The 25,663-nt window shown below is 34.3% G+C and overlaps 2 protein-coding genes across 2 annotated transcripts in view; both read right to left on the bottom strand.

Annotated features, from left to right (window-relative positions):
• The window catches only part of LOC101898949 (probable nuclear hormone receptor HR38), a 209,554-nt gene extending 185,932 nt beyond the window's left edge, over positions 1 to 23,622 (bottom strand). Inside the window, exons 1-2 of the mRNA XM_059124542.1 lie at positions 22,964 to 23,622; positions 19,594 to 20,578 (exon numbers count right to left, since the gene is read on the bottom strand). The gene's annotated coding sequence lies outside the window, so the exon portion shown is untranslated. The remainder of the gene's footprint in view (positions 1 to 19,593; positions 20,579 to 22,963) is intronic.
• LOC131803416 (myb-like protein AA) lies at positions 18,450 to 19,322 on the bottom strand. The gene has a single exon (XM_059124704.1). It carries the CDS (start codon positions 19,320 to 19,322, stop codon positions 18,450 to 18,452), a length of 873 nt encoding a protein of 290 aa, XP_058980687.1.
• Positions 23,623 to 25,663: the final 2,041 nt, after the last annotated feature.

Raw genomic sequence — 25,663 nt, 5'->3', positions numbered from 1 at the left:
ATACCCTACAACACTACAATACAACACTACAATATGCTAGAAGCCCCCTCAAGTCCAAATCCATCTTGGAAGATTTCGCTTTTGAAATTTTGTCATGAAGCACTGCCCACATATTACCCTTAGCATTTTCACCAGGGACATTTTTCCAATATTTATGCACATTTTACGGCTAAATATAATCCAACGGTTATCCAAAATGCTAGAATTCTTCACTGTGCTTAACTATCTTCTCAGGCCTGTCGATTGGCTTCAATTGTGTGATCATGATTTTTTTTTCTTTTTTTTTTTGGTTCATTTGAAGCCATAAATATTTTGCGATCATCTCCAAAAGCAATTTGGCTATATTCGTCAATGAAATCAGCATAAAAAAGCCAGAAGTTCGCCTATTGTATATATCGGATATCGCCTGTAAGTAATGTTAGTATTTTTTCACACAAAAGTAGTGGTCCATTCTAACCGCTGTCTTAAATTCTAACTTCATGCAAGATTTCGTGTCCTTTGGTTTATATTTGTGACCTTTATAACGGTTGCAAAATCAGGAACATTTTGAGTTGCTGGTCCATTTCAACCCCTAAATATATTGTGGACATCTTTGAAAACAATAGGCCTAGCCCTTCTGAGCCTAACCATTCTGAGCCTAGCCCTACCTTTGTCAAAAATTTCGTGAGGATCGAATGATAATTGCAATCTGTATATAAATAATAACCCCAACCTGTGTTGTAAAGTGAAAAAATATTACAAAATATACACTTCAATATTATAAGTCAAATTGAAAAAAACGCATGTGATAAAAATTATGAAAAAATAAAAAAATGTCACAAAATACTACAAAATCTATATTAACATCATTACTGGTATCTTTTCATGCGATTTTTTTAGATTTTATACTTTTATGCCAAGAAGGCATTCTAAATTTACAAAATTTGTCAAAATCGCTCCAGCCATTCTGGAGATATAAGCATTCTAACTAGCATCCCCTTCCTTTGTATATATACATTGTATATATTTCGCTATATATATCCGATATTTTTACTATCGGCATCTACGTTACGGTCAGAATTGACCTGTTCGTCTATTTGTGATTTCACCGGCATTAAAAATATTCGCGATTTAATGGAAAATTTGACTTTTATTTGTCACAAATTCTATGGTCTATTTCAACCACTAAATGTTATCCGATGACCATCAAAATTGGAAGGCTTCTGCCAGCCCAAAGCTCTAGCCCAATGCGAACTTTCGCTTCGATTGGTCTATAATGGTGACCTGTAGAGCAACTGCAAAATCAGGAAATTTTTCAGTTTTTGGTCCATTTCAATCCCAATCCCGATCATCTCCAAAAGAAATAGGGTTCTATTCTGACCCTAACCCCACCTACATTTTAAATTTCGTGAAGATCGGGCCATAATTGCGACCTGTAGAGTGATTACAAATTAACATGGACAGACGGACATACGGACAGACGGACGGACGGACGGACATACATAGCTAGATCGACTCAGCTCGGCGAGATAGGAAGATCCATATATTCTTTCCTATGTGGGAAATCAATATTTCGTGGTGTTACATAATTTTTGGCCCAATCAAACTTATAATACCGCCAACACAAAGTGTTGTAGGGTATAAAATGTAAAAATTCTGGCGTTTGACTCTGTTGCAGTTTTTTTTATCCCACCCCGTATTTGATATTTGGTGGAGTTTTGAAAACGCGTCCTATATTTATACGAGAATGGTTCTAAATTAGGTATTGGGTGAAGGGATAGGGCTGGAATCCTGAAATGTGATGTAGATGTCTCTGTTGGTGTTTGTGGTTAAAATATGGGTGTGGTTTTGGATACGTTTACTACAGTTGTACGAAAAGTGCTGAATAGTACCAAATTTAGAATTGGGTAAAGGAATAGAGCCGGAATGCCCAGATTTGATATCGAGGTCTCTGTTGGTATCTGAAATTTAGATATGGAGGTAGTTTTGCATATGCGTACTATAATTGCTCAGAAAGTACTAAATGGTACTAGTTTTGGATCAGGATGGGGAAATGTAGATTGTTTGGAATATGCATGCTAAATGTTACTTAATTTTGTTTGGGTGATGGGACAGGGTTGAAATTCTGAAATTTGTGGTCACTTTTGGTTTCTGCGGTTTTAATAGGGAGAAGTTGTTTTACGTTTGGACAGAAAAAATAGATAAGGGTCCATTGTGCAATTCAGCACGATATATGAAGATTGGATAAAAAAATTTGGTAAAAACTGAAAAAAATGACTTTTCCAATACGGAAATCCAAATCTCAATCTCCACCAAAAAAATGGAAAATCTCCATATATATTAATCTCCACCCACCAAGCTGAGAGTATTATCCTGACAGGAGAGTCAACCAAAGTTATTTGGATTTTGACTGGCATCCCATGCACCTTCAGTTCGATTCATGCGCAAGATTTGGGTTATAATACGAATGGTCCAGGACAATTCCATTTAAGTCATTGGGCAAATAATTCTCGTTGACTTAGTGATGCCGGTCATATAAAGTCTTCAGTTTGATTTACCAAGACCAACGTGGAGAGCACTTGAATTCTTCCTTTATTCGGAACTCTATAGCTCTTCACAAAAATCTTCCAATCCTCGTTATCAACTGTACCTACATCTTTTCTTTATACCTATATCTTCCGCTCTTTAATGAAAGAATGATCGCAATACCACTTACCTTTTTACTCACTCACTCACCACCACCACACAAATCATCGAAATCAACTATCAATTAAATCGAATGTAATCTGATTACCGAAGATACCCGAATGATGATGAAACATGATTTTTGTCCAGCCATGTGAATGACGAATGACAAACATTAAATACAACATGTGTGTGTGTGTGCGTTTGTGTAATGTGCGTCTGCCAAACAGTCTGTTTGTTTGTTTGTTGAGCTGTTTGGGTGTTTGTTTGGCAATAATATTTTTGTTCATACGCATCACGGTCCATCCTAAATGATTTGCATGTCAAGTCAGCAAATATTTCATCTTAACGGTGCGGTGCAACATGCAACTGCGATGATCAGACCCCTCCGTCAACGACAGCAAGTATTGGGTCCATGGATGAATGGCCACTGGATGAGTCAATCGACAATCGCTTTATCACCGATTTTGCACAAGACCCTGGGTTGTATGTGCAGGCAGGCGGTGGCGTTGTTGTCGCCGTCGACACCAAGACTGGAAACATCTTTGCAGAGAAGACGTCATCATCATCGCCATCATGAGCTGCGTCTCAGCAAACCAAACTCATCTCCAACAAGAAATTAAGAAAGAAATCCAAAAATAAAATAAAAAACCAAATATTCGACATAAAATAAATATTTGGAAAATTTCAAATAAAGGCGCGAAACTAACTACCAAAAAGTTACAACGTGTTGTCGTAACATTTATTATGTCTGTCGGTCTGTTTGTCCGTCTGACTGTGTGCAAAATGTTTGCCTGACAGAGTCACTTTGCAACAATGTTCGCCAGAGAGGTGGTGGTAATGGGCACGCGTGTGACGAGCTATGAAGTCACACCACAATCAGGCAAACTCACACACACATACATACATCTATACTCATAATAATCACTGTTCGATTACACACGTCATTTCGTGGCAGCGCAGCATGCCTCCTTAAGCCCAGTGGAAAAAAGTGTGCCCCTTGTCTGGCTGGCTGTCTGTCTGTCTGTCGGTCTGTCTGCTTGTCGATAAGAAAGAGTCAACAAAACGCAAAAGGAAAACCATAACACAAACAAAATCAAACAATGACGACATAAATATCTGCTTAAAATAAATAAATAATTTTTCGTGTGTGTTTTAGGTATTGTTTTTGTTGTTGTTGTTGCTTTTTTGGTTTGGGTATGATGTAAATAAAATATTGAAAATTTGCAACAGACATTCGCATTTTTTAAGCTGTATAAATAGTGACTATTATTGTTGTGGGAGATTTTGTTTTCTTTCTGGATATTTTTATAGCCTTAAGAAATAGGGTGGAACCGATCGAGATAGGGTCGGCAGATTTGACATTTTGAATTGAATTTAATTTCCAGAGATTGAGAATTTATATTTCAAGTAAAAGTTTGTCATTCCGTTTGTAACTCTTAAGACCCCACAAAAAGATTATATATTTTGATCAGCATAAAATTCTATGTCTATTTAATCAGCCCTCTGTAATCGGTAGTAGGACCAAGCGTAATAAAATGCACTAAATTTGGTACCATTTGGAATAATGTGAACGGATAATGGTAAAATATTGAAATTTGTAAGGAGATGGTTTCGGAAATGTGTATTATAGGGTGAGATAAAAAAACTGCAACAAAGTCAAACCCTATAATTTTTACATTTGATTGAAAGCGAAAAAAATTTCAGAAATAATATCAAATTTTAGAATAAGTTTAGATTTGTTCGAATTGGTCACCTTTGGCACGAATTATGGCCTTCAAACGGCCAATGCAACCGTCACACGCTGCCCGAATGGTGCTCTGCGGTAATTTGGCCCATTCCCGGCGAAGCGCTTGCTTGAGGTGATCGACACTTTGGTATTTTTTAGTGCCAACCTTGCTTTCCAAAATACTCCAGACAAAATAGTCCAACGGACTATTTTGTCTGCGTGCCCAAGGCCTTAATACACCCTACAGAATATTTTCGGCATATATTCTGATGCCAAGGTCGATTAATACGAGCGGAGAGCGACCATCGGCTGTTATGGTGGCCCACACCATCACCATGGCCGGCGCTTGAGTTCTTGTGGCCAACTGAAGGTGCACATTCTCAGCTGACCTTTTTGGCAAGTAAACACGATCATTTTGTTTGTTTATAAACTGCTGGACAACTGCTGCAATGTTTTCTCATCGGAGAAAACCAAATTCGGCAGTTCACCACTTTTGGCCAAGCGAAGCAACTCTTTAGATTTTCTGGAATTTCAATGGCTTTACCCCGAGCTCATTTTTTCAATATTTGCCGAATGGAATATTGCGATATGTTCAGCTCACAAGCCATTTTTCGGCCACTGCGACATGGATTTCGATCAAGTCGCTTCCTTTCTTGTCGTACCATTTCAGCTGATGTTGCTGTTTCTTCCGTTCACTACCAGTATCACGGTAACGAGCGATGGTACGAGACACCAAAGATTTATTCACATTTAAATGCTGGAGTGCTCTAACGATAACCACTTGTTGTTTTATAGCCAAATATAAAGAAAGTCACACTATCACGTTTGAATTCCATCACGAATAACTTTTTTTCTGGAAAATTCCCACCAAAATGCTTTTGTACACTTGTAAACAATATAATGAGCTGTCACTGGAATAATTTTAATAGCTGTCGGACGAGTGGCTTAGAAATGACAGCAGTCTGAAATTGGTTGCAGTTTTTTCAACTCACCCGTAAGTGCAAGAACAGTACTAAATGGTACTAAATTTTGTACTATTTCGTTTTGGAGGAACGGAAAAAGTTGGAAATTTTAAATGTTGGTATTTGGGGTTTCTGTTGGTGGTTGGTATTTTTATGAAAGGGTGGTTTTGGAAACGTGTACCTATTATTCTTGTCTGTAATATTGCCCAAGACACTATATAATCAAAATAAACGAATTCCAAGGAATCTCAGTCCAAATATAAAAAAAAAAATAAAAAAAAACAAAATGTGAAAGAGGGGCGATCTTCCCCCTTCAATGTGGTTACTTTGCGATGTAAAATTTATTTTATAATTGTAAAATTTTAAGTCGCCGATACAAGTGTCTTTTCCGTTTTGCTCTACTTTCATAGTCTGCGGAATTGTTCCTGTAATTACATTTTTGTGTGTTTCACAGTGTAATTTACATATTATGTTTATATGTAAAACGGCCTGTGCGTATAGCGTCTTCATCATATCGTTAGACTGTGTCCACTTATCTAAACTATAAATAGCACTTACACGAAAGTCATTCAATAATATATTCGGTAATAAAAATAAATAAATTTTAATATTAACATCATATGGTATAGGCCAGTAAGTAGCCGATATGTATATGAGGCATTTCACACAGAGAGACCTTGAACAAAATATTTAAATTAAAAATTAAATGGCACAGGAATTAAATAAATAGTACTGAAGGTAATATTTCTCTAAAGATAACAGTACAGGGAATCAGTACAGGAACTAGATACATGTAGTACTGGAGTTGAGTGGTTCCCGAATGAACTAGTCAACTATTCCGTAAAAAAATAATCGAAACTATATCCCGTACAATGCAGAAATTTTAACATCATCAGGACTTTCTGAACTATTTCTTATATAAGTAAGTGTGGGTGGGTAATAAATGTGCGTGGTTGAAAAAATATTCTTAGCAAATTCACGTTTTTTTGTCCTTTGATCCTTGAATAAATTTTCATTAAAAATTCATGATTATTTGTCCTTGAAAAAATATTTTAAAAAAATTTTAAAATTAAAATTTAGTTGCCATTTGGTCCTTGAAAAAATATTCTTTAAAATTTCATGTTTATTTGTCCTTGAAAAAAATATTCTTTAAAAATTAAAAAAATTTAAATTATTTCGTCCTTAAAAAAATTCTTTAAATATCCAAAAAAATTAAACTTGTTGTCCTTTGGTCCTTGAAAAACCATGAATCCATGTTTAAAGGGATTGCTGGTCCTTAAAAAACTATTCTTTAAAATCCTCGTTTGAAAGGACTGCTTGTCCTTAAAAAACTATTCTTTAAAAATCCACGTTTGAAAGGGCTGCTGGTCCTTGAAAAAATATTTTTTAAAATCCACGTTTGAAACGACTGCGGGTCCTTCAAAAAATATTCTTCAAAAATCCATTTTTTATTTTGCTTTTTGTTCCCAAGAAAACTGTCCTTAAAAATATTCTTTCAAAATCCACGTTTGAAAGGACTGCGGGTCCTTGAAAAAAATATTCTTTAAAAATCCAAGTTTATTTGTACTTTGATCCTTGAAAAACTATTATTTAAAAATCCACCACGTTTATTTGTACTTTGGTCCTTGAAAATAAATTCTTGAAATATAGATGTTTGAAAGGACTGCAGATCCTTGAAAAAATATTCTTTAAAAATCCACTTTTATTCGTCTTTTGGTACTTTAAAAATCTACAACGTTTATTTGTCCTTTGGTCCTTGAAAAAGTATTTTTGAAAAATCCACGTTTCTTATCCTTTAGTCCTTGAAAAAAAATGTCTTTAAAAATCAACCACGTTTTTTTGTCCTTTGGTCCTTAAAAATACTCTTTAAAAATCCACGTCCATTTGACCTTTGGTCCTCGAAAAATTTTTGTTTAAAAATCCACATCTATTTGTCCTTTTGTCCTCGAAAAAATAGTTTTTTAAAATCCACGTTTATTTGTCCTTTGGTCTTTGAAAAAATATACTTTAAAAATCCACGTTTGAAAGGACTGCTTGTCTTTGAAAAAATATTCTTTAAAAATCAAAGTTTGAAAGGACTGCTGGTCCTTGAAAAAATATTCTTTAAAAATCTTCTTTTAAAAGGACTGCAGGTTCTTGAAAATTATTCTTAAAAAATCCACGTTTGAAAGGACTGCTGGTCCTTAAAAAATATTCTTTAAAAACAACGTTTGAAAGGACTGTTGGTCCTTGTAAAAATATTCTATAAAATCCACGTTTGAAAGGACTACTGGTCCTTGTAATAATAATAATAATAATATTTTTTAAAAAATCTACGTTTGAAACCACGTTTATTGGTCATTTAGTCTTTGAAAAACTATTCTTGCAAAATCCACGTTTATTTGTCCTTTGGTCCTTGAAAAATATTTTAAAATTTATATTTTATATTTTAAAAATCCACGTCCATTTGTCCCTTGGTCCTTGAAAATATACGCTTTTTTGTCCTAGTCCTTAAAAGTATATTCTTTAAAAATCCAGGTTCATTTGTCCTTTAGTCCTTGAATTTTTTTTAATCCAGGTTTATTTGCCTTTTGGTCCTTGAAAAAATATTCTTTAAAAATCCAGATTTTTTTTTGGTCTTTGATCCTTGAAAAAATATTCTTAGAAATTTTCTTTTCAAAAAAATATATTTAAACCCTAAAAAATATTTGCTCGGAGGAAATCCTCTCTCTAACACCCTCAAACAGATTTGTTTGTTGTTTCGAAAATCTATGAATCATTGATACACAAATACCTCATTGTTTTTTCCTAGGTTTTTTCCTTCTTTGTTCAAATCACGTGAAATGTCTCAAAGACATGGCCACAATGAGAAACACATGTTACCGATTTCGGTTGCAGTTGCAGTCGCATCTGTTGGGTTGTGATGTGAAAATTGGTTGCATATGAATGTACGAATGCCTGTATCAAGGTGTGTAAAAGCTTTTTCTGATGCCAAAATATTGGCGTCATAATATTAACAACGGCAAAGATTTTCATTTTCAATGCGAGTGTGTGTTTGTGAGTACCTGAGTGTTTTCTTCTTTGTTTTTCTTGTGCAAAACCTTTGACGTAAAAATAATTTATACGCTTGAATAAAGACGAAAAAAGAATTCAAAGAAAACCCAATAACAACAAACAAAAATAGTTGATAGTCATGAAAAAAATAAATATTTTTTGAGGAGGGAAGGCTTTAATATTTTTGTTTTCTATGGTATTTTTAAGGCATTGAATGAGACAAAAAAGTAAATCAATAAATAATGGACTTTGGATGAAGTATCAAATGGACCATGGGTTGGCAAAGGATATGTGAGGATGTTACCTCTTTTTTTTAATAGATTTTGAGTTTCAGCAGATTTTGGTGCCCCAACTGAACTCACTTACAACAAGTGCTGGCATGAAAACAACACCGCTGACAAAGTAACTTTGCTTTGCTAAAGATTTTTGCGTGTATGTTAGCCATGTATCTTTAAGTTATCGACAAACTCTTCGAGAGCTGTCGTTTGCCCGAAACAGTTGTAGCAGGTCTCTATGTCATTGTCACATGCAATGCATGTGGCTCATAATTAAGTTATCAGCTAGAGTTTGTAACAAGAAGCAAAGATAAATATATTTTGTGTGTGGTGGGTCCAGGATATGTGATATTCGATGGCAATACTGCTGTCTGGTAAAATAATAAACAGGTTTCAATTGAAATAAAGGGACTATTGGAGACATAATTACACAGTGTAACACAAAAAATAATTAGAGGAAAAATTTCAGCCGTTTTTAAAAGTAGAGTAAACAAGTAAAAACAAACATTAAGTTCAGCCGGGCCGAAATTTTAATATCCTCCACCTTAGGGTAAAGGAAACATTTTTATATAAAAGTATTTCGAATCAAGCGTGTTTATTCTAAACTTCATATACCAGTAAGACCGTTTGGATAATGCAGTTAAACTTATCAAAGGCTGTGAGGCCGTTTTATGTTGCCGTACCAAAACGGGAACCTCTATAGACAATTTTATACTTCAAGTATTGTCATCTATCATATCTTCTAAAATACCACATATGAAACAATTATGTGGGTAAAAGAGACTTGGATTATTAAAATACCGAATATCGGTGGGTATCGTTATATGGGGGCTATACCAAAACGTGGACCTATAAATACAATGTTTCGCCACCAGAGCTAGAACCCATTATGACCAACAAATACCAATTTTTATATAAATCCGTGACAAATATGTGGCAAAAATCATCAATGTTAATATACCCTTCTATACAAAAATAGATGACCTGTATTGGCGCTTTGAAAGTTTCTATGGCAAAGTAACCTATATAGAGGGGCAAGTTTTTTTTCGAAAATTTCGGAATAAGGTTTTTGGAAATCCATTGATTTTAGGTATATAGTGTCTTTGTCAATGTTGCAGATAACAATACAAGGATCATTTCGGTAGAAATGTTTAACCCCCATGCGAGTCATCAAAGGGGTCTTTTTGGTCATTTTTTTTTTCAAAATATGGATAAAAACTGCCTTGAACAGTGATCGTAGCATGTCAAAATATTCTACGAAAATATTGGTCATGAAATCTGCTATAGGTCCCAGAATACATCAAAAGTCTAAATCTAACCTAAGCACCAGAAATTCATGTATAATTGTAAAGACATTTTTGGGGTTAAAGCCGTGCTTTATGTGAGTTTATGCAAAATGCTAATACAAAACATAGTTTTAGAAGGATGACGTCAAAGACGAAAATATTCTTCATCAAATTTCGCTATAAGTCACCGCAGAGGCAAAATCTCTATATCCATTAGATATCAAGAGAATAACTCCTTCAATGTTGGAAAAAAAAAAAAAATAGAAAATATTTCATAATTTTTTTCCATCAATTTTTCCTCGGGCTTTTATCGAGTTGACGCCTGAAAGTAGCATAAAATTTCGTTTTAGGCGAAAGGTATCAAAAGAAGAAATATTCCACACTAGATTTCACCATAAATCTCAGAATAAACCATATATCTAGGAATAATAACTTTTAAGATAATTACATTCCAGATGTATGTACTAAAAGTGAAAATTATGTCTTTTCGTTTTTTTTTTTTTTCAGATAATTTAACACGTTTTTAATCCAAGTCTAAATCTCCCTTTAAACTTCATTTTTTGGAGAATGTATCAAAGGAAGAATTATTCTAGATCAAATTTCATTGTGAGTCTCTGTACAAAACAAATATGTATATTCAATGTGTGCCATGGAAAATTATCATCAGTTTTTGCTAATAAATAGTCTTGTTTACTTTTTAAAAATATATCTTCTTTTCCAATTCGTTGCAAATTGCGAACTGGAAACTCCTATAATTTTTGAAATCAAAAAACTGAGTATTATCAAATTTACTTGGAATTTTACACAGCCCAGATTGGCTATTGCACTGTGGAATATTAAGAAAATTTGTATCGAATTGGGGAAAATCGTCAAAGATTTCAAACAAAAGCATGGTTTTTATACCCTACAACACTATGTGTTGGGGGTATTATAAGTTTGATTGGGCCAGAATTTATGTAACACCTCGAAATATTGGTTTCCCATATAGGAAAGTATATATGGATCTTCCTAGCTCGCCGAACTGAGTCGATCTAGCTATGTATGTCCGTCCGTCCGTCTGTCCGTCTGTCCGTCTGTCCGTCTGTCCATGTTAATTTGTAATCACTCTACAGGTCGCAATTATGGTCCGATCTTCACGAAATTTAGAATGGAGGTGGGGCTAGGGTCAGAATAGAACCCTATTTCTTTTGGAGATGATCGCCAAATGTTTAGGGGTTGAAATGGACCAAATACTGAAAAAATGTCGGATTTTGCAGTAGCTATACAGGTCGCTATTATAGACCAATCGACGCGGAATTTCGCATGTAGCTAGAGTTTAGGGCGGGGAAGAGGCCTACCAATTTGGGTGGCCATCGGATAATATTTAGCGGGTAAAATATACCATATCTTTTTTGTTGAAAAAAATCAAAAATTTTCATTAAACCGCGAATATTTTAAATCCCGGCGCCATGACAAGGTTACTTCTGATCTTTACATTGATGTTAACATCCAACAAATCGGATATATAGCAAAATATGTGCGATATATATGCCTATCAAAGAAGATATGCTTGAAAGATCTCTTATATGTCGAGAACGGCTGAACTGATTTCGACAGTTCTCATTAATTCAGAATGGCCTCTTGGCAGGGAAGAAAAAATGCCAAAAAAATCGCATAAAAGTATCTCTCTAAAGATGAAAATATTGATTTTGTAACATTTTCTCATATTTTTTCAATTTTGTCATATTTTTTGGCATATTTTCATTTTGAATTAAACATTTGGTAATATTTCTACAGCTAACAAAACTAAGTAGTTAGGATATCAGGATACCATGTACAGATCGTATTTATGGCCCGATCCTTACGAAATTTTGCATGGGGATAAGATGAGGGTCAGAATTGAAGCCTACTCTTTTTGGAGATGATCGCCATATATTTAGGGGTGGAAATGGACCAAAAAACTGCAAAATTGTCAGCAAGTCGTAATTATCGCCCGATCCTCACGCACATTTGAATGGCCATCCAAAAATATTCAATGTGTGAAATAGTTTGCCAACTTTTGTAGACAAAATACGAAAATGTCGATTCCAGTGGCTTTTTGGGGAATTCACAAATACAGGAGAGACACACTTCTGACTATTTCGTTAACGCTGATTTCGTTGAAGCATATAGTCAAATGTCTGTATCTCATATAGATGCGTTTCAGTCAAAAACCAATAATAAATTTAAATCTTTTGCCACTTCTGAGATATTATAGGTCTTTGGGAAATATTGGTTCCAGATCTAGAAAACCATTTACGTGCAACATCTACCAATAAATTGGAAATGAGCGAATTCGTTTAATTTGTTATTTATTTGTCACAATATCTTGTGGAATTCTTTCGAGTATCTCGCCTATATAAACTGTATCATTTATTATAGTGTTGTAGGGTATTCCACGGTCGGCCCCGCTCGACTGTAGCCTTTGCTTACTTGTTTATTAACAAAAATTGATAACATTTTTTCATAGTACATATTGAATATACAAATTTCTTTTGTTCAAGGACTCACAATGAAATTCGATCTCGACACTTTCTACACATTGGTCTGCAGCATAAATTCAACCCGTGGAACTGGTATTTCTTGGGAACTACTGTCACCCCATAGTTTTCCCATTTTTTGGGTGTTAACAATAAAATAAGAAGAGGCCACAACCTAATGACGTCTATTTTGTTAACAATTACATTATTGCAATATTTTCATATCATCAAGAGTCACATGAATTTTGAAATTTTTTCTAATATTTAAAATTCCTGCTGCCGTGCCAAAATGGCACACTGTTGTAAGGTATGTCACCGCTGCGCTCTCACCCTTAGAATAATGATTAACCACAAAAACAACAACATCCCAGTTGGCTCAATGCCTGATGTGGTTGAATATGTTGTGACGACATGTTGCCATAATGGATATATTATCTTCTAAAGGGCTGATGTACTTTTGGCGTTTACTTATTCAACGGTCAAAGTAAACTTGACAAACTTTCGAGAAAATACATTTCAGAACCATATCTTTAATTTCTTGCTTTAATTGCTTGAAAGAATCTCTCATAGATTCGGACATTGAAATTGGAAATTTCACCAAGGCCCGTATAAGATCGGCTCAGAGGACTACTTTTGACAACAATTTGACAATAAAATTTCATTGAATTTCAAATCACAATTATTGCTTTGTTCCAGTACCTGCAAGAATCTGCTAGTTTTGAAATTATTTTTACGTAAGAGTATCAAATTTTCGAACTTTTATTTTTATTTACATTTGTATCTATTTTTTTTTGATTTGAAAATATCTTCCTTTATTTATTTTCAATTTTTTTTATATATTTTCAATTTGTTTCCAAGGGGATGTCGATGTGTAACAATACATATTTTGCACATCTTGACATTACAAGCATTTTATGTTTATTCGCATTTTTTTACCTTTTCTCACACACACACACAACGCCACCTTTCTGACGCCATATAAACAATTTTGAAAAAAGCCACTAAAACTATTTTTAAAAATATTGGCTCATATCGAAAAGTGAAGAAGAAGTACACTCGTGATTTGCAATTACCATAAATATTGCTTAAAAACAACAACAAAACTATAAAAACGCCAAAGAATGCACGTGGTTATTATTTTTAAATTTAACAAAAAATTAAAAAAAAAAAAACAACCGAAAATGATCGGCAAACAAATGCCGACAAAAAAGAATTGGCTGTGCCACACAAAATGCGGCATTACGACAACAAGAACCTATGACGTTTGAGCAAAAAAAAAAATCAAACGCCAAGAAAAGATAATGAATGCTTTCATGCTTGACACCATGCAAAAATTATTACAAAATATTTTTAAAGAATGCATGCCGAAAAGGTGAATGGGGGCTAGAGGAGGACGTTTGCCATTGTAAGCAAATTTTATCTAGAGAGTACCCGAAGATCAGTTTTTTTTTTTAAATTGCAAAAAAGATTGAAGATATTTCGATTAAAAATAAGAAGAAGGCATGTCCTTTTTGGTACGATCCGTTTTAAATTGAGTTTTTAACAATTTTTGTGAAAAGGGAAAAAATCTCTAGGTGTCTCGCTTGAGGGTTCACATAAAATATACGAATTTCCAAAAAATCTGAAATGTAAACTTTCAAAACGCTGATTTTTAGCTCCACTTTAATAATTTGCTGGGGTTATCCTATAATTATGGAATAATTACATTATTAAATTGTTACGAACGGACAGTTCCATGGACATAATAATTGTGAAAATTTAAGTATTAGGGGACTATAGGCCTTCGCTTAGGAAAAGCATTAATAAAAAACAAGTAAAAGAGCTATAAACTCAGCCAGGCCGAATTTTGAATACCCTCCACCACTTGGAAGGAATTTGGCAATTTTCAAAAAAAATAAAATCCGTTAAAAATTCTGTTAAAATCTTAAAAACACCGAATGTAGCCATTATATCATCAAAATCATCAAAATACCGAATATAGGGAGATACTATTTTATGGGGCTATACCTAAACGTGGACCTGCACAGACAATTTTCTGTTATAGGCTGTAGTATCCATTACAAACTTCAAATACCAAATTTGAAACAATTCCGGTGAATAATGTCGCTAAAATCATCAAAACACCGATCATAGGGGGTTCCGCTATATGGGTGCTACACGAAGACGTGGACATGCACACACAATTTTCTGTCATAGGCTGTAGCATCCATTACGAACATCAAATACCAAATTTTAAACAATTCCGGTGAATAATGTCGCTAAAATCATCAAAATACCGAATATGGGGAGGTACTATTTTATGGGGCTATACCAAAACGTGGACCTATATAGCCCATTTTCAATACCAAAAGTCTTGCAGATACAATATACATTTGAGTAAAATTTTATCAATCTACTTCATTTCGTTCGGAAGCTATGGTGATTTCCACAGACGGACAGGGCTAAATCGACATCGAATTTAATGCTGATCAAGAACATATATATTTTGTGGGACACATTTCGAGGTGTTGCAAACGGAATGACAAGCTTAATATACCCTCCATACTATGGTAAAGGCTATAACAATTTTTTTCTCTGTGAATTGTTTGAACATTGATAGAATTACATAAAATGCAGAACGTCATCATTTTTTTTTTTTAGGATTTTTTAGGAATATCGGTCTCACACATTAATATCCCACCGTACAAGAAATGATCACACTATAATATGTACGCTATTATCTTAGATTTATTTTTTGGCAAAGAAGAAATGAAATCAACGACGTCGTTAAAATTGGGAAATAAACAAAATTTTTATGACAAATACTAAGGCCATTGACGCAGGTGTTGTTGTCTTCCACCCCTTCCTCCATTGCTCAATGCAAACATAATTTCAAAATGAATAAAATATTTTATTTCGGATCTGTTATTCATATCCTGCATCATAATATCGTATTGATTTAGAAATGACAATGACGTTTTCTTTTTCCTTTTCAATATGACGTCGTTGTAGGAAATCTTTAAGTGTGTGTATGTGAGTCATCTAAAGCAGATACATTTTTAAAAGATGAATGTAATCAGCTCAGAGATGCCTTTTTGGGAAAATAGCAAATATTTTCAAAATAAAAAATAATGAATTTGTAAGAAATTGAATAGCGTAACATGTAAATGTGAACGTTTTAATAAAAGGAAACTTTATTTTAGCTTTGAGGCAATAACTGTTGGAAATTCGACTTTAGGCGATTAATACCATAATTCCTCGAAATTAAATGGAAAACATGGCCAAAACTTAAAAAGTGCTTGAACTCGGAGTTATCTTCACATCGGGCTATTCCAAAAAGTGGATAGATATGACACGTTTTCTTTATCAGTGATTGCGGTTTCATTCTAAAAGTCTCTATCAAATTTCAAAGCTATATGTTTCTATGTTTCAAATATATCTCAAACAATAGAGGACCCTTAGAACACAGTCAAACAATATAAAGTTCTTAATTACACTTGACCTATGAACCCGAAACTCCTTTGGGGTTTTGTTCTACAAACTTGGTCTATTAGGCCCACTTAGAATGTTCCGCAACTCAGACTGGCTTCATTCATTAGAAAGCTTACATATTGAATATACAAATTTCTTTTGTCCATAAACTTGCATTGATTTTTTTTTCTGAAATAAATATTCCATTTATATCTTCCTCAAAAAAAATGAAATATAAATTATAAATTTCGAATGTAATTTTTTAAAAAAAACTTAATGTACCTAGACATAAGTTTTATTCTGAGAGTAACAGTTAAATTTTGTGTAGAATATTTCTTCTTTTGAAACCTTTAGCGTAAAACCAAATTTTAAGTTCCTTTTAGGCGTCAACTCGAAAAAAATCAAAAGAAAAAATTATAAAAAATTAGGGAATATTTGTAATATGCAAAGTTGATATAAATTAATTTTCTTGTGTGGGAGGTAAAAATGATCCGATCTCTATCATCTTTATAACAGATCTAATGTGTTTTATGAACTTCGTGGGTATTCCAAATTTTGACCCTTTGTGGGGAGGTATAAGTAGAAATGGTCCGATGCCTTCTATCTTTATAACAGGTCTTGTGTTGATTGAAATATTGAGATATGCCAAGTATGAATGGAATCGGATGTTAATTTCGTGTTTTATGTGTTTTATGGATATTCAAATATTTGACCCTTTGTGGGGGAGATACCAGAAGGAGTGGACCGATATATTCAAACTTGGTTAATAAAAAAAACTGTGATGTATTCATTTGGAAGACAATCGGACTCTTATATCAAATTTTATAAGAGTTATAATTATTAAAATTTTTGACTATTTGTGGGAAAGGTACCAGAAGGAGTGCAGCGATTAATATTAGGATTTGCAAAATTGGAGCAAAATCAGATTATGCTTTTTCTTTCTGTTTTTGAAAATTTGTGGGGGAGGTACCAGTAGGAATGGACCGATATTGCGCATCTCTGAACTCGATTTAAGTTTGATTGTAATGTTAGAAAGTATCAAATAGGTAACTCCCTTCGAGTGTTATAGTGCACACCTTCCAGACAGACGGACGGACCAAAGAGGCCTAGGATCTAATACCGTTATTTCGATGTGGGGTTATTTTGAGCGTATCAAATGATATGTACCCCCTGCCGCCATATGGCTGGGGGTATAAAAACGTATTTTTTGAGTTATGGCACTCTTAGGGTATGATATGGACTATTGACTTCCGGGTCCTTCCACCGCAAGAAATATATGCTCACCAATCTCACAAAATTTTAAAAATTTAAAAAAAGACAGGTTAATGGAATTATTAAACTTTTTATTGGCAAATAAATTGTCCAAGTGTTGATTTTTTTGTCTTAAATTTGTCGAAAACGTCATGAACCTGAATAATTTGTTAAAAAGTATTTAAAGGTAATGCGATTTGAAAATATGGGAATATCCTATATTGCCCCCTCTATGTTTGTTAAATAGGTGTTAGAGATGTAATTTTAAAAATTCTCCCTGGCAACAAATTGTCATACCTCTCAAGAGGGACTTTTTTGGTCCCTTTGTAGAAAGGGGGGAGTAAGAGTTGTTGATGCAACCAACTTGTTCCTGTCGTTTGTATGAACATTCTGCGTATGAGTGATATGAAATTTATGAAATCACCCATACGTTGAGGAACTGGTGTACTGAACTGCTATTACAGGGGGTGGGAGTAGATCTCAGTGGTTTGACGTGGTTAATTTTTACTTTGTCGTCGGCGATTTCAAATACTATAACTTGCGTAAAGTTAAGTTAAATTTTTAACCCATTAGTAATTTAATGGAGGGCATATTTTTGGTCCTTTTTTACAAGAAATAGTTAGAACGTGGTTATATTTTGTTCAAATTCACGAGATGAAATTTGAGTATAAATTTCAGAATATGACAGAACTCATCTTAAACTTAAAAAAAAACAAGATCATTTTAAGGTTAAAGGCAAATTTGCTGTAAATTTCTTCAAATTTTTACAACACATTAGCTTTGAGGGATTTCGTCAAGCCAACTAAAGGTCAGAGTACATAAGAAGCTTTTTTTACTGGCCTAAGTCATCGGATGGCTTCTTCGGAAAAGAACAAAGGAGCGTAGGGCCATCATTGAACTATGTCAACCTATAACTCCTTTTTTCCTCTACGGTGAAGCCAGCCGATGACTTAGGCCATTCAAAAAAGCTTTTTATGTACTTTCACCTTAATTCACTCTGCCCACTCCAGCCTAAAGATCTGAAATCTATGTAAAAATCTAAAAATAATTTAGACTCAATCTTCGTAAAAAAAATTCGAAAATGTTTCCTAATTTCTTTTGCGCTAAATGGAGGTTGCATGGATTGTTTTGTATGCGAAGAAAAATGTAAGCTAATAAAAAATGGTACAATTTTTTTTAAAAATTCCTTGTATTTTATGGAAAACTGCAACGGAATCACCTGAAATAGTCTGTTGTTGCTAAAATAATTCCAATCTTTTTTCTACTAAAATTCAAAATAATCTCTAAAATATCCTTAAAATTTAAAATCCCATCACCAAACAAGATTTTCTAGACAAAAAATATTTGTACATACAGTGATTGTTGTTGTTGCTATTTACATTGCTCCCGTTGCCGCCATTATTATTGTTGTTGCTGCTATTATTTTGAAAACTATGTTCCGGTGATGCCGAAGCTGAGATATGAAAACTTCCCAATTGTTTGCGATACGTCAAATTACTCAGACACCACAAATTATCGGTGGCCGAGGCGGCTGCAGCCACCACATCCAAGACGGAGTGTTCGTAGGGCAAGGGTTCCGATTTCAATAGGAATTTATCACCATTTGTGGCGGCATAGGGTGGGGTGACCGGTGATGGTGTATCACTGAGATTATAATAATAATTGGAGCAATTATTGTTCAACGGCTGATGCTGGTGTTGCTGATGCTGCTGCTGGTGCTGCTGATGATGGCTATGATGATGTGATATATCACAGCCATCCGGAAATAAATTACGGCAAGGATAGATAAAATTGGTTGGTGTCGTCGAGGCTGTTATGGGTGAGGGCGGTAGGGTGGTTTTGCCACCATTTGTGGTGTTTGTTGTTGTGTTACTGGTGTTGTTGTAATTATAATTATCACTGTGATGCAAATTGTTGTTGTTGATCTCATAGAAATGATTTTCAGTTTTTATATTTATCCCCGTTGATGTGGACAAATCTCCCGCTGAGATGGCTTCGTTGTGACACAAATTATGTTGGCTGTTGCCGATGTTGAGAATTTCCGTTGCTCCCGAAATGCCAATTGCGCCATAGGCGCCTTGCGTTTGTGAGCCGAGATTTGTTTGAGATGCCACTAAATTATTCGAATTAGGCTCCTGCTTAACCACAATCAAGGAAGCTAAACGATTACGCATTTTATATGGGATACTATTTTTACGCAAGTGATGGTGAGAGAGGCGGTGGCGAATTTTTAAAGTTTTAAATCATGAATAATGTTTTGAGCTTGTGAAGTGTGAGCAAAAAAACAAAAATTTAAATGAATAAAGGAAAAAGTAATACGATTTTCAAGGTCATGTGCGAAAAAAACGGAAAACATAAACGAAAAACGTACAGATACATGGATATAGACACACACACACACAGATATTCATTGCAAAATGGAAAAAAATTGAATGTTATAAACACCTGTGGAAGGTTGAAAAACCCTCAGGCGCGCTTTATAGCTTTGCAGCTCCAGCACGGCGAATTTGAGGCTGGTCAGCTGGGGAAAATCGGAGTCTCACCAGAATTACTCCACAAAATTAGCGGGTGGTCTCTTGGCGTTTTGGTATTTTTATAGGGACGCACGTTTTTTTTTCTTCTTTGCACTGTTTAAGATTCCCTTGAAAAAATCGCGTTTTTTACATTTTGTTACACACGTTTGTATTATCTCTCTCTCTTTGGGTTTTTTTCTTTTTCTCACGTTTTCTTTTTATTTTTGTTGGATTTTTTTCTCATTAATTTTTTATGCTGGCACTGACGACGTCAGCATTAGGACGTAATAGCTGGGATACTTTTTTCTTTCTTTCGTTCGTCCTTTAGTATAGACATTTCCCAACAGATACACACACGTTTACACACACACACAGAGATTCACATTTGTTGCTTGCCTCTGGTAGTTGGTGTTAGTAGGCGGGCAGGCACAAGGACTCTTGATACACACACATTCTATGTTGTTGTTGACGTTTTTTACTTTTTGTTTTTGTTTTTTATTTAAATTTAATAATTTCTTTCTTTTTTAAATTCGTTTTGTTATTTTAAGGCTTTTTTCATTTGTAGTATACTCGAATTATTTTTATTTCACTTGAATCAATCATACGCCTTTGTGTCCCTTTTTTTGAATCTCGATTACTCATACGCACTAATACACCCGAATCAATATCACTTATACGTTACAGCTGTACAAATATTTCGTAAATTTAATAAAAATATTTAAAAATTCACGTAGTTTTGGTTTTGCTTTAGAATTTTGTGGTTGTTGTTGTTGGTTTTTATAAAAAGCTAGAATTTGGTCCGTTTCATAAAAATAGAGTGGGAGAATTTGAAAATTCATAAATTCTTTGTTCACATTATCACATCACATACGCTCCGGGTTCCTTTTTTGTAAATGTCTTTAGTTTTCTTTATAAATCTGTAAATATAAGAAGAAATTATTGTTTAAATAAATAAAAGGTAAAAATACAAATATATATAAGGTTACATAGAAAATGTAATAAAAGACAAATCTATATAAATAAAAGAGTAGAAAATGAATGACTGACTGAGTGATTTATCAACTCCCAGGCAAAACGGCTGGGGGCTGTCTTGGTACGTATGCCTGTGGCAAGGCAGAGTTTTTGGAAATTCATATTAAAAGGCTACGAAAATTGAAATGAAAATTGTACGCAAAATTGAATACAGACGGAATGAGCTAGAAATTTTGAATGCGAATCACTGATGGAGTCGACGATAGATGTATCAAGGGGTTTTTGGAAATTCGCACTTTAAGGTTACGAAAAGATCTAAAATGGTATTAAACTTCTAAAATGGAACCATTTGAGTATCGAGCTTGGAAAGTACAGGGTGAGATGAAAAAACTGCAACCAACTTCAGACTGCTGTCATTTCTAAGCCACTTGTCCGACAGCTATTAAAATTATTCCAGTGACAGCTCATTATATTGTTTACCAAGCGTACAAAAGCATTTTGGTGAGAATTTTCAAAAAAAAAAAAAATTATTCGTGATGGAACTCAAGCGTGATAGTGTGATTTCTTTATATTTGGCTGGAAAACAACAAGTGGCTATCGTGAAAACACTCCTGCATTTAAATGTGAACAAAATAAGGCTCCTCACCTCATTTCCAGCGCACAATGGCCACCAAAATTTCCGATTACCAATCAGTTGAACTATTATGTCAGGATTATTTTGGAAAGCAAGGTTGGTACTAAAAAATACCAAAGTGTCGAACACCTCAAGCAAGCGCTTCGCCGGGAAGGGGCCAAAATACCGCAGAGCAACATTCGGGCAGCGTGCGACGGTTACATTGGCCGTTTGAAGGCCATAATTCGTGCCAAAGGTGACCAATTCAAACTAATCTAAACTTATTCTAGAATTTGATGCTATTTCCGACATTTTTGGCTCTCATTCAATAATTTTTTTTTAAAAAAAATGTAAAAATTATGGCGTTGCAGTTTTTTTGTCTCACCCTGTAAGAGTGCCGTTCGATTTGGTATATTTTATGGTATACCGCTATACGAGTATTACCCAATGTAATTTTGAGTTCTGATTAGTTTCTTACAAAAACCATCGTTAGAAGTTCCCTGTCAATTAAAGGCCTTATTTTTTTGTATCGTATTAATATGAGGTAAATGCGAGGTAGAACTTCAAATTAGAGTACTACTATATATTGGTAGTTTTTTATCACTTTTTAACGAAATTTGCCGCATTTTGGAATTTCCGAGTTCACAACGGGTAGGTTAACCCAATTTTTTATAGGCTCACATAATAATCGTCTCAGTAAAAATTTTAATTTTATTTAAACAATGATATGCCAGTCGAAACATAGCTAGGCGCATAGAAAATATTTAAAATTGAAGAACGTTTAATTTTTATTGCTAAATGTACAAAAAATATAAAAAATTGGCATCCAAGGCTGCCACCATCACAAGAAATATCCACTTATATTCAACGTATTTTGTGACCGAGAAATAACAACTAATTTCAAATAACAAGTCCTTGTAATGGGTTAATAATCCGATTATTTGCTGGAACTTTTCATTTGTTGGCTTCATATTACTTTTTGCGCAAATTAACGATTTATAGGTCTTTGCAAAAGTTATAAAATGTTCTAACTCGTCGTTTCCCTTATTTTTACCAATAATATTCTCAGACCCAATTGTAGAAATAGATATGGGTTACTCCTATTGTAAAATTTGCCAATCGGAATTTGCATACATTTGGTCATATCCACAAATTTCTAAGGGTAAATATTCTATACGAAAACATCTTCCAAACCTTCTAAGCTGTCGTCTTAATTTCAATAACACTTCTGACACTTGTCCCACATTCATATGAGATTCGTTTATTATCACAAGACACTGTTGAGGTATTCGTACTCATACTGCAATTATCTCTTAGAAAAATTTAGAAAGATTTTTGGTTCAAGATTAATCCCAACTTTGGCCACTAAATTCTTACAAATTCGCATATTCACCATTAATTGCTGAACTTCCCTTTTTTGGGTATAAGGTATGGTAAATTGATAACTAAAAGACGAAAACTGGCCTTAGGAACACTGTGGTCTTACAAGTCCTTTAAATGACTACGATCATAATTCACTATAAATAAGAGTTCTATATGAATTGATTTTCGGAACTCAGATTTCTTTTCAGTTCACATTGGAAAAGTTTTCAAATATTATCACTCACAACTCAAACTATTTAGAAATATTAATCATTTGCAGTCTAATTAAGAAAAATTCTACTCCTTTAATAAAATAACTCATACGCACAGGTGGATACACACAACCGCAACTTACATGCTTCTCTTTCTTATTGTTTCCTTAGGTATTCCAAAAAACTGCAGTTATTTCCACAGCTGAACTAAAAGCATTACTAGAGCAGCAACAAAATTGCAATATTATCGTGTTTTGCAAAATTTACGATTTTTTTTCTTCAAGGAGTTCAGGTTGCACTAAAAAGCTTGCAAGTATCCGATTGCCTTTCTGTAAGAATTTGTTTTTTTTTTTATAAATATTCTGTTTTTTTTTTGTTTTGCTTCAAGCACTTGTTTTACTTTCGTTTTTTCTAAAAACACAAAAATTGCCTTTATTTAATGATATGTTTTGAGCCGTAATGTGGAATTCAGATTCCACACCAAATAATATCACTCATACGTTCGGTTCGGTACTCTTTTACACACACGCGTTAGAACAGTTCTTAACAAGCCAAGCTGGGAATTTTTTTTTGTAACAGAAAAAACTTTAAATTTTTGTTTGCACACTTCCGGTTTTATATTTCGGTTTTTATTCTTGTTCTTCTTCCGTTTTTTTTTTTTGCAGCGGAAAAAGTAAAAATTATTTAATATTTCAAATCTATAATAATTTAGTTTATTATTTTGTTGTTATTATTATTATTTAGTTTTGTATTGTTTTCAAAATGTTTTGTGCTCATCTAACGGTATGTGTTAACAACGCGGCGTCTGTGACGCGACTGAACTTATATTTACGGTTACACGCGACTATATTCACTTTACCGTTTGGCTGGCGGTGTGTTTTTGATTTTGGTTTCATTCACACATACAACCAGCCAGTCGACCAGCCACCCAGCCAGGCAAGCACACGATGCGGCGCATTGCTTTTGCCAAACGAATTGAAACGACGACGACAACGACAACAATGACGATTTTCAAAGTTCCGTGCCTTTGCATGAGGAGGAGGATTAATGATGTCGGTGATGATGAGAGTGATGGTGACGGCAACAGTGGCCGCAGTGGTGGCAGGTTGGTTGGTAGGATGATGAGTCCAACAAACAATGACGATAACAACGATGATGGTTATGCCTGGCTATTCCTTGATGGGATTCCAAAAACTGCTGTGTGTGTGTGTGGACACCATTGATGATATCTTCTTGTCTGAGTGCATGACCAAAAGTCCCCTAATAGGGAGCGAGAGAGCAAGAGAGAACAACCATTCTTGCTATTTGCATTGTACTCTCCTGTAGTTGTGGCCCCCAATGAATTGCATTTGAAAAAAGCTTTGAGAGACAAAACACCAACAAATAAATTTTACAATATTCTCCGTTATAAACACTCTCACTCTCTATCGGGACAAACTAAAAAAAAACATTGATTACTACGACTTGTGAGTAGAGTTGCCCTTGCAAATTTCAGATTTCTTACAAACCAAATATTTTTTCTTAATAAAATAATTGCTTTGATCCAGAATCTACAAGGATCAACTATTTTTGAATTTTTTTTCGATATCACAAAGGGAAATTCGTTTACCCTAGTAAAAATTAAATTAGTTAAAAAGCAGTAAGTTCGGCCCGGCTGAACTTTGAAACGCATTAAACATTTTTCAAAAAAATAAAATCCTTAAAATATTCAGTTAAAATCTTAAATATACCTAATATCGGAAGGTGCCGATATATGAGGGATAGACGATATATATTAACCTGTAAAGATAATTTTCTGTCAGGGGGTAAAGTGCTCACAAAGAACTCCTTGTGTAGAATTTCAGGCAATTCCGTTGAAAAATGTGGCTAAAATCATCAAAATACCGAATATCGTAAGGTGCCGATATATTAGAGGAATATACGATATTGTGGACCTATATAAGCAATTCTCTTTCAGGGGGAAAAGTACTCACAAGGAACTCCTTGTGTGGTTTTTCAGACAATTCCGTTGAAAAATGTGGCTAAAATCATCAAAATTCCGAATATCGGGGGTACCGTTCTATGAGGGATATACGATATCGTGGACCTATATAGACAATTCTCATTCAGGGGGCAAAGTACTCAGAAGGGACTTCTTGTGTGGAATTTCAGACAATTCCATTAAAAAATGTGGCTAATCTCATCAAAATACCGAATGTCGGGGGTACCGTTATATGGGGGCTATACGATATCGTGGACCGATATAGCCCATCTTCGAACTTAACCTGCCTGCAGACAAAAGACAGATCTGTGCAAAAGTTTAGCTCCCTCTCTTAATTCGTTTTGACTGTAGCGTGATTACAACAGACGGACGGACATGGCTAAATCGTCTTAGAATTTTACGCTGATCAAGAATATGTATACTTTGTTGGGTCTAAAATTATTATTTCGATAAGTTACAAACGGAATGACGAACTTAATATACCCTCCATACTATATATGGTGGAGGGTATAAAAAAGGCCATAAATGTGAATGTCCCAATCTGGTTGTAGAATTAATCTAAACTATTTGAAAATTTTACAAAAAAAAAAAAAAAAAAACAGACTCAAACCTAGCCTTTTTCGTGAATGTATTTTGATTGGTCTAAAATCTTAGGACAAAAAAAATTTCAATCCCTTGATGATGTTGGCCATATCTCATAGTATATATACCCTACACCACATAGTGGTAAGGGTATTATGTATTTGTACATTTGTTTGTAACATGGAGAAGGAAGCGAGATAGACTCATAGTTACTTTTGAGGATCTTCAAAGTCGTTATTCGTGTCAGTTCGTCTGTCCGTCCTTCCTCTGTCCATGTATT

The sequence above is a fragment of the Musca domestica genome, unplaced genomic scaffold, assembly GCF_030504385.1.
Source record: "Musca domestica strain aabys unplaced genomic scaffold, Musca_domestica.polishedcontigs.V.1.1 3, whole genome shotgun sequence".
NCBI lineage: Eukaryota > Metazoa > Arthropoda > Insecta > Diptera > Muscidae > Musca > Musca domestica.
This window is presented reverse-complemented; position numbering and strand designations above follow the sequence as displayed.

Bases quoted from the DNA above. Each gene is read 5' to 3' on its own strand.
- LOC131803416 (XM_059124704.1), bottom strand. From the start codon at position 19,322: ATGCGTAATCGTTTAGCTTCCTTGATTGTGGTTAAGCAGGAGCCTAAT.